The sequence below is a fragment of the Penicillium daleae genome (assembly GCF_028827525.1).
Source record: "Penicillium daleae strain IBT 16125 chromosome Unknown utg000005l_segment0_segment0, whole genome shotgun sequence".
In the NCBI taxonomy this organism is placed as follows: Eukaryota; Fungi; Ascomycota; class Eurotiomycetes; order Eurotiales; family Aspergillaceae; genus Penicillium; species Penicillium daleae.
Genome location: NW_026623153.1, coordinates 1697789 through 1707899, shown reverse-complemented (window position 1 = coordinate 1707899; position 10111 = coordinate 1697789). Strand labels below are relative to the sequence as shown.

General features: G+C 44.4%; 2 protein-coding genes across 2 annotated transcripts; one reads left to right on the top strand and one right to left on the bottom strand.

Annotated features, from left to right (window-relative positions):
• Positions 1–4480: 4480 nt before the first annotated feature.
• N7458_004868 (uncharacterized protein) lies at positions 4481–6260 on the bottom strand (the record flags this gene model as incomplete). The annotated part of the gene is made up of 5 exons (XM_056908250.1): positions 4481–4566; positions 5308–5536; positions 5632–5711; positions 5763–5856; positions 5916–6260. 5 exons carry the CDS (start codon positions 6258–6260, stop codon positions 4481–4483), a joined length of 834 nt encoding a protein of 277 aa, XP_056766868.1.
• Positions 6261–7925: 1665 nt separating this feature from the next.
• N7458_004867 (uncharacterized protein) lies at positions 7926–9897 on the top strand (the record flags this gene model as incomplete). Its single annotated transcript, XM_056908249.1, has 7 exons — positions 7926–7958; positions 8040–8232; positions 8283–8809; positions 8863–8961; positions 9027–9513; positions 9589–9813; positions 9869–9897. 7 exons carry the CDS (start codon positions 7926–7928, stop codon positions 9895–9897), a joined length of 1593 nt encoding a protein of 530 aa, XP_056766867.1.
• Between the last annotated feature and the right edge of the window lie 214 nt (positions 9898–10111).

Sequence of the window (10111 nt, the reverse complement as noted above, 5' to 3'; positions counted from 1 at the left end):
TTATGAATTTAAGGTCCATCCGTCTTATCTTGGTCCTATTCGCTAGAAGAACTTCTATCTTGACTGGCCATCCTAACGTCCTATGTGGATCCTTTTTCATCGGATACACTAGGATCTGTTACCTATTAACCTTCTTAACAAAGATATATTCTCTCCTAATCTCCCTCCCTAAGTCTCTATTACTATTCGAGTAGCAAGATAACTTAAAGCTAGAGTTAGCAGTCTAACTATCTCCCTTCTCTATATAAGGAAGAGATAGATTAATCATCTTTTCTTTCTTCTTTATAATATCTTGTAATACTAATACCTAGTTTCTTTAGCTCCTATCCGATCGAAGGTAGTAAGCCTGATTTTCTCTAACTAAACAATCCTATCCCTCTATTACTTACTCGTGTTAGCCTAGACTAGAGAAAAGCCTTTGTTCTTTATAATAGTATAGCTTATACTAATGAGATCCCGGGAGCTTTTTCTGCCTTAGGCTCCCTTTGGTGTGGGCCTGGCCCCACTGTCTCCTTCCGGCCACTTCTGGTCACGTGAGGCCCCGTTCGGCCGCGCATGTGTATATAGTCTCTCTTTTACCATACTTAGAAGGGCATGCCCCCATCTACCCTTAGGATCACACTTCGAGGTATAAACAGAATACCTAGAATTACAGCCAAAAATGTATTATTTATACAGTCACGATATTTATCCCGTTTATACCCTAAATAGGTACAGATAGGTTTTTGATAGGTACCTATATAGGTCATGGGTTTTCGAGGAAAACCTATAACCTATGATAGGTCGGAGGTCTGGACCCAAAACCCAGCCTATCGATGGGTTTTCGATGTGTCCAAATGGGTACCTATGGGTCCTGCCGAAGTCTAGTTCTATAGGTCTCTTAGGCACTATAGCTTCTCGATAGTAGCCTAAGTAGCTATAAGGTTTAGATTAAGGTCCGATAGGGTTATTTAACTAGCGTATATAGTTTCGGTTTCTATAATTATTAGTTCGTTAAGGGTATAAGGAGGATTCGGTGCCTCTTCGGTAGAGGGAGTAGAGTAAGTTATAGGTATTATCTCTCCTAGATAGTCGAAGAAGAAGAAACAGAATTATTATAATATTAACTACTTACAGGGTAGTAAGCCTATTAACTAGGTAGGAGGGGATAAGTACTAGGTTAGATTAGAACAGAGACTGTTTCTTAGGGGGCCTTTCTTCTTTCCCCTAAGGCTAATCTTATATATATTCCCTATCAACGGAAGGAGGGATAACCAGGTAAGCGTATCAGCCCGTATAAGAAATATGTCGGTCAGCGGGCAACTGTCCTCCCACGAAATAGCGGTAGAAGGGGGCTGAGAGATCACCGAACTGGTGCGTCATACCCAACCTCCTAGGTAGCCTTAGGCCGAAAAGTGTGAATGGCCGCATAGGGGTCAATACCATAATATAAGGAAACCGAAAGTAGAAGTATAGTACTTTCATAAGGGGGTAGAGGGTAGATATAGCTAAGACCTATAACCCTTATACCGATAATCTATTAAGCCCGGTTCAGGAGTAATCGGTTGAATTCTTTCTATAGGTCCTTTATCTGCAAAAGGTTAGGTAATCTCTATCCTGGGTATAATTTTCCGTGGGTTCGTGATATGTGTAACTTTCTATGCGTCTCTATAAAAGCATTGTATAGAAAGCAGGCGTCTTTGCTCGACGCAATGACCCGTGGAAACAATTCAGGAGTTAACTCGATCTCGTAATAGGCAATTAGCTGTATCTCCGAGTGAATTTTTGACTCTTTCAAAGTCTTCTGGACTTCAATTTTTATAGAAAGGATGTTTAATATATTTGAGCTACAATTTAGTGACATATAAAAGAACTAAGCTCTTTCAATAAACATAAGTTTTCACCACATAAAATAAAGGAGCTCCCGCTGCTAAACTGCATGTAGTTAGGCAAATCATGAATACCTTAACCCCAAACCAGTACATAGTTTTTGTTCATAACATGAACAATAAGATCTCCATTCCCATTTGCTGCCAGAGACCCTCCAACTTGTCCATTAACATTACAATGAGTAAAAATTGACTGTACAGCCAGTGCCACGTCCCAGCTAGATAGAATTAGTTCATGGCACAAAGTCATGTAGATTAAAGGAAGCAAAATCAGAGACATACCAAGCCGATTCAGCAATGGGAGGCCAAGGTTGAAAAGGTACTCGTTGGACAGCATTTGTTGCTACAATCTGAACATCTCCAACTGCACATAACTGGGGTGGCGCGCCAGGTTTGTTTCTTTCAGGACATGGATAGTTTCCAAGGGCGACAAGGTAGTTAAAGCAAGCAATTACATTGCTAACACTGGCAGTATCACCGTTTGATTCGCACTGGGGTGTATCTCGGGCGATCAGCTTTCTGTCGGCGGATCCGGCTACAGGCAATAGTGAGTTAGTTCCTTGCACAGATTTTGGTACGTACAAGAGGGTGGTATATAGTTACTGACAGACAACAGGAGTTGTTGTGAAGAGATCTGCTGATCTCAATCCAAGCTCGGCGAGGGATGGGAGTCCTGGACCGGGAATGACCTCAGGGTATGAGGATGCAGCTGCTCCTGCGACAAGAAATATGAGACCAAGAAGTTTGGAAATCATTTTGGGAAAGTAAAAGGCAGCTAGAGGAGATTTTGGAGTTATAGCTTAGCCAGGAAAATAAGAAAAGAAATTCTTTGTGTTTTATTCTTTTCTGATTTCTTACTCTATCAACGGCAGGCAAAGACAGATACATATAGCCCCCTGACTTAGACCGGGAAATTGGATTTTTATCACTCAGGACAGAAAGTCAGATTCGGAAACGGCGCCTTAAGCATTAGTGAATTAATGATATGTAAAACAATGCAGCTCATAACTAGTTCCGGTTATGATTCGTTTTAATTTGGCGTAGAACTTCCTAATGGGGCCTAAGCTTGCCTGGAGGCGTTCTTACGCTACTATTAACATCTCAGCTGAGTTTGGATACCGACCAATCAATGACCTTCCTTTAGGCGATCTGACATCTTCCCCGTAATCAATTTGGAATTCTTCTGGCTCGCTCGCCCTCAATTTTAGGGACTGGTGACGCGCGCTCCACAAGCTCCGCACGCCTCGCATCCCCCGCGTTCAGCCTCTCACCCCTTGGCATCCTAGCGTGTACGCTAATATGATGGATGGATGGGTGATCTTATTTACGCCGAACGCTCGCTTTGAGCTAGTATTACCCAAAATGCCAAACCGTACCCATACTAACATAGCGGATTGCGATTTAGAATCCAACTCTTTGGGTGATATACAGCCTACCACGATGGTGTAAATACGTTCAGCCTTCATTAGTATTTGGAACAGTGTACCGGCCCTACCTCTCTCTCTACTAGTGGTCAGGAGTACCTTGTCCCAAATACTGATGAACGGCCGCTATATATCTGTCTTCCATGAAAGTTTTATAGTAGATTTCGAAAACAGATTACGCCCAAGACACACGATTTCTTTTCCAGCGCCACACTCCAATTGTAAGAATACCAACGTTGGCTATATTCTCCGGTGTTCGGTATTCATTTGTTTGGGCTGAATGAATTCTGACAAAAGTTGTGTTCTAGAGGGAGCCTTGGGTGGGGTCGAAATAATCGCGTCAAGCAAAGTTCAGCTTGGTCCCATTTAGGAAATCGATTCGGCCAGCCAATGGTAGCTGGAGTGACAATCACATGTATATCGCTAGCTTGGAATTATAGTGCCTGTATCTGAGCAAGATGTTCTTTATTTCAGAACGCGTTCTTGGAATCATAAATTGATCTTATCCACAATATCAGGTTTGCTAGCCATTTCGTGTGGCAGCACCGACCCGCTGGTTTTTAAAGCCACCGCTCCGTAGACGACATTGGTAGATAGGTAAGGGATGTTAGGAGTTGACTGCGTAGGCTCAGTCGTGGCAGGACTGACCAGTGAGAACGGAGCGATTTGCTATTGCTTCCTTGCGCTATGTCTCTACATAAAGTCCACATGCTTAGTTTTAAAAACTCGTTCTATACCCCGTATACATGCGGCGAGAACCAGATGCTCCTATAATTGAATATTGACCCTGGAGATGAAGCATGTGCTCCCTGCTGCTAGTCGTGGCTCAAGGTAAGGTAACAAGAAATAGGAAACTACTCTTTACAGGGGTAGAGCACTGGTATGAAAATGTCGCTGAAGTGCTGTTGGCGCAATATGAGTGCATAAACTATCAAATAGCTCCTCTTCCTGACAAGGAGAGTAATCACGCATCTGCATGCGATCCATTCCAATTTGCAACAGACCTGTAGAAGGGCAAATATCTGAAAGGAGGAATATGTCTTGGAACACTACGGCGGTTTGCAGTTGACCATTAGGTAAGATATCGTATAGCCAATTCCTATCATTCAGACTTGTAAAATAGATGGTCTGCTTGTTAAAATGGTCCTCTAAGTACAGCCGTTTACTCCTTGAAGGTCCATAGGTGTCTCAACTCTGCTGCAGCCATCCGATGCGCTGTTCAACTAGACGGCCAGACTCAGCCTTTAGGTTCTTGTGGTCGCCGAATGGACTTCCTGGTGTAGTTTAGCAGAACGAGTATTGGAGGAATCCCATATAATCTGATACAGTTAGTTTAAGGCCTCCACCTGGGGCCATGGATACTCTAAAACCCTATCCCCCTTTCCTGTCTTTCGTCATAGGGAACAGCCAAATAAGGAGACTTAATAATTGCTTTTTCGTTCTGTAAGGCCACCCGTACGTTATTCAGACATGATGGAGTATCATTGACGGGCCTTTCTATGTTTGAACCAGATGCTATTACCAAAGCTCCTGACATTAGCACTTAGGGTGAAGCTAATGATAGAAGTGAGTAGAGGCTCTTATTTAGACACTGCATTTAGAAATGTTACTGAGATTTGGCTATCAAAGCCTGATTGGATCGTGGGTACAGAAAAGGCTCATATCAAAAGTCATCTAATAAAACTAGTGATCTCTAGCCAATAAGACTAGGAAAAACATAAGGAAGAGACGTAGTCAAATGATACTAAAGATGATGGTGATTCTGAATCTATCTATAGAAGGATAGAGCTAGGCTCTGATATAGACAGAGAAACGCCCGATTCTCGGTATCTTCTAAAGGCTAAATATGGAAGGCTACATACGCCAATATCCCGGCAAAGAGCGCTTCGTTATCCTATCTCAACAAATTTCCTAGATAAAGAAAAGTTCACAGGAAAGGAAAAATAGAGGCCATTCTAGTGCAGTAAGCCCGGAAGCTGTGTTAGTAGACGGAGTGGGTGAAGCTGTCCGCGTACCGGTCGACACATTGGTTATCCCAATAGACGTGGCTGTAGCAGAGGACTCTGTCGAATTTTGCCATCTCTCAACCACATATTGAACCATGGTGGTGTTGTATCTCGAAAGGTAGAGTCCATGAACAGCATCGACTTGGCCTGCATCGCAAAACTTGTCACCTTTGTCGCACCAGGATGCCATGCGGTCGCTGTACTGCTTGCACACTGTGTTATTCGCCCGTGGTAAGGTCTAATTAAAGAAAAAGAAAACTTAGTACGTTTCAAAGGAAGTTTAGAAAGATCCAACAAAATGATAGTAGATATGTCCTCGGTGTGACTCCTTACTCCGTTGTGAGTGCTTGTGCCACGATCGTAGGTTGTGTTTGCAATGTGTGTTGGGTCACCGAACAAGATGGCCGCCACAACTAAAGTTGGATTAGCTTCAACAGATTCTCGACGGCATCAGGGGAATTCACCGCTGCTCGTAACGATATCTGGCGATAGCGGTGCATCGTGGTTGAAGTCGCCACCAGCGCCGCCGCAAAGGACATCAGAGACTAATTGGGCGCCCTAACAATCTGCAGGTTAGTATATTCATCAGTAACTAACAAATTCTTCTTGTCACATACCTGTGAGTAACCCAAGAGGGCCATTTTTGAATCCGGGCATGAAGAGTGGTACTCTTTTGCTAGTTGCAGCATAGTAGTTGCCCCGTCATTCTCTGACTGTACATAGTCATTCAGCGTTGCAGGATATTCCACGCCCATAATCAGGGAGTCTTTAATCTGCGCTGCAATAAGTTGTGCCAGATACCCAGGGCTCCCAGTGTTCACGGGGTAGAGTCCATCCTTGCTAGCTGCTGCTGGCTCATCAGTGCCTCTGGCCACAATCATGTACAGACCACCAGTGCAGTTTGAGTTTGCTGCTGCAGTGGCAACGGCCAAGAAACCAGCTTTGATTAGGATACCACGCATATTGGGCAATGATAAGGTTTACAGAATGGACTTTGTTGGTTGCTGCTTTTTCCCAAGGAAGAAAGTGTGAGCATTTCAGTAGTTATATCTACAACTGGATGTTTTATTAGGCGCCCCTCTGTTCTAAGCGAGGTCCGCCCCTACTTGCAACTGACTTGTTAGATGTGTGAATACAAAAAAGAATATGCCTTGAGCACCGACTCTGTTAATATTTATTTGACATTCAGCTAAGCCTTACTGTCTCCGCTATTCATCTGCAGTGAGCTCATTGGCCTATTTGGTGATTCGAAACTCTAGCCAACAGGGGCGCAGCCTTTCGCTTGTACTTTGTCTCACCTCAGCTGGGTCCATGCAGACATGAACTTGATACGGACCCCTTATTTGTCATTCTTACTCTCAACGAGGATATTGAGCGACTTGATGGGGGCGCATGGGTAACTGCCCCCACAAAACTTTGGTTATATTGCATGTTTGTTGTCAACTCGGACACGTCATAGAAACTACACCTGGACCTGCAGGAAGTTGCTGGCAAACAATGTGTCAGGTACTAGAAATATCCTGTTTGCAGAGGCTTTGAGGTTGATTGGGAATCATTCAATTAAATCTTGTTGAGCATCATGTCTATGTAGGCCCGGGAAGAGAATGTTGACCTCAGTCGACTGGACCACCGTGGCCGCCGCTACCCTCGGTATCATTGAGGCCACGACCACGGCCATGGCCATACTGAGGCTACCGTTAGGAGTCATTGTTCATGAGGAATGATGTTAGAAAAAATTTGACATGTTTGACGTCCTACTCAGGGGGATTGACCTTTTTAAAAAGTGGTGTGATCGCCAATCATAGTACATGGCTGGCTTATTATTAGTGCCTAGTTAGTTCGAGAAGAGGGGATATGAGAAGTCTATCGTTATTATGATTGGTTCATCATAGCAAGTGGGAAAAAAATCCTTCGCCATTCTTAAATTGTTGTCAACGATCCTACGGATGTTAAAATGCTTGGAGAAGCCTAGTTAAATGTATGTACAAACAAACATATCCTAAACACAATATTGAAGCTAAGGAATCAGTCGAAATACAACACACAACTATTTGAATATTGGACTCTCACCTCAGCATAGAGCTTAGAGTGGATGCTGGACTCGGGACAAAAAGGGGATCGACCTTGGGACGGCTTAGTGAGGGACCGAGCCGCAAACTGAGGCCGCTGAGTTTGACGACTTTGGGGGCTAAAATGGGCTGAACACGAAGTGAACATTGCGGAGACTGCTGATGATTTGGAATTCATTGTGAGTAGGTGCATAAACACTCCATGGTCAGCGCTAAAACCCTGGGCCTATCTTAGGGCCTAACTTAAACTTAGACTTCCACTTGGTTTTAGTTATACCTTAGCCTTTTCGGGGATCTAGACGCAGATCGGACTATTGAGACACAAGGCTTCTTCCGATCGACAGTTTGCGGCTGAGCTGGGGCGCCTAAGGCCGCTGTGATAGGCTGGCCCGTTTTCCAACACTCTTTTCGTATTTGGATTTATTGGCGAGGAAGAGTAGGTATGCTGGTCCTAGAATCTTCATTTAAGCAAGTTTATAAGCATACTTGTAGAATGATCAAAGAAGACAATAATCTTCAGGACCATCAATTTCCACACCGATATCTCTGTTCCACGAAATGGGTGGTCTGCCTCTTTGGAGAAGCCCCTTGGTAAGCGGTTGCCTGGCTGCCCAGTTGGCCAGACCTAGGCACTTACAATGTTTTCCAAGTTTGAAATCTAACCAGCTCTAGTCCAAGGCGAGTGATCGACGAGGTCAAGCAGTCGACAATATAGCTGATGTGACAACCCGAGACGAGACGCTCTTTGAGAATCCACAGTTCGAACATTATGAATCAACATCCAATATTCAGCTGTTCTTCGACCTCTTCTTTGTTGCCAATTTGACCTCCTTTACAAATTCTCATGAGATCAACAGTTCATCAAGTCTGTCCCGAATCTACTCCCCGGACTTTTGGTCACTCTACTGACTTCAGTCCCCTCACACCCAGAGCTAAGCTCCTACATCGGGTTCTTCTGCATCTTGTGGTTCACCTGGGCTCAGGTCACGCTATATGATGTCCGGTTCGCTACAGACAGCATCATTGAACGCATCGCCCACGCATGCCATTTTGGAGTTATGGTCGGGCTCGCGATCATTGGACCAGAGTTTCTGGCGGAAGATGACGGATGGGGGCCTCTGCAGCAGCTATCACTCATCCTGATGGTGAACCGTATCGTTCTTTTCTGTCAATATGGTTCAACTTTATTCTTTACCTGGAGGTATCGTGCCACCCGTCTACCATTGATGGTCGTGATGGCGTCTCTATTTGTCGCCGCGGTCCTTTATTTCGGTCTATCGTTTGCCTTTTACCGACGTACGGCTTACGACGCATATCTCGCGTGGTATGTAGTTGCTGTGATGGAGGTCGGGGTTAACCTGGCCCTGGCAGCCCATTGGCGAGCTATGTCATTTGAGAAAACACATCTTGTAGAGAGGTTGACTTGTTTGACACTGATCATTGTACGCTACCCAGTCCCATTTTCGCATCGGGAAGCAGAGGCTGATTTAAACAGCTCGGCGAGGGGATTATCGGCCTCACCAAGACAATTGTCAAGATTGAGACATATGACCTCAGATTCACCTCCGCCGACATTGGCTCTATCATATCAGCGGTACTGGTTATTGTAGGAGCCCCAACCCCTGGAGACTGAAGCAAATGTACTAATATGTAAAATAGTACTTTACTTACCAGCTATATTTTGATAATGTCCGCATGGAGCCGTTTGGTTCCGTCCACCAGCAGCTTTGGTCTATACTCCACTTTCCTTTCCATCTGGCCCTTGCTCTCATGATGGAAGGAACAAACCAGATCCTACTGTGCACTCATGTCGTTCAAGACCTTTTCAAATTGTCGGCTCCCTTCCAAGGTGAGGCTACTCCACAGGTTGGGCTCATTATGCTGAATGAAACGGTTCATACCATCTACGAGAGATTTCCCTCCACAGAGGCTGTAATCAACGAGGTTGAAGAGTCGTTGCATGCACTCTTAGAACCTGCTACCAACGCAACGCAGGAAGAGACGCTAGCAAACTTCCAACTCGTGCTGAGACAAATGGCTAAAACAGTCATTGAAGGCTACGGCTGGGAACCTCCAAAGGCAGTCGCCGAGGAGGACTTCAGTGGATACGCAAATTCAATCGTATCGATTTTTAACCTCACTTTTGGTAATTATTTAATTTCTTATATTGATTGTGTAATTATCCATCAAAGCCTTTAATACTAACCAATGTTTTATACAGGATATTTCTGCATCTGTGTCGGCCTGGTCTGTTTGATAATTGGCGTTCTCACATTATTGTCACAAGGAGATGGCTATTCGCGTATGCGTTATATCAGTATCGGCGCCAATATCCTCCTCGGTCTGGCTATTACACTGCTGAGCACCATGGTCCTAACCGACGCGGCAGGGAACCTGGGCACAACGCCCTGGACACTTCCAGCGCTCTCATTGATCTTACTTACTTGTATGTTAATATTGCTCTGAGCAGATGGTTTGATGTGATGCTAATACGATTCTAGTGATTATTTTACATCACATTGCTATCTGACCCCAGTATATCTCCCGCAAGACGGAAACGCGGAGATAACTAAATGCTTGGTTGGTTTGTTTGCTTGATGTGGTGATAAATGAGGGGGAAATTCATCGAACCCTTTAGGATGTGGCGGAAAGGGCCTTCTGTTAAATCTGATGCCCAGAAATCAAGGTTAAAAAGAAAGGCATAGCTAGGGGTTTGATATAGGACTACGGGATATATAGAGCTA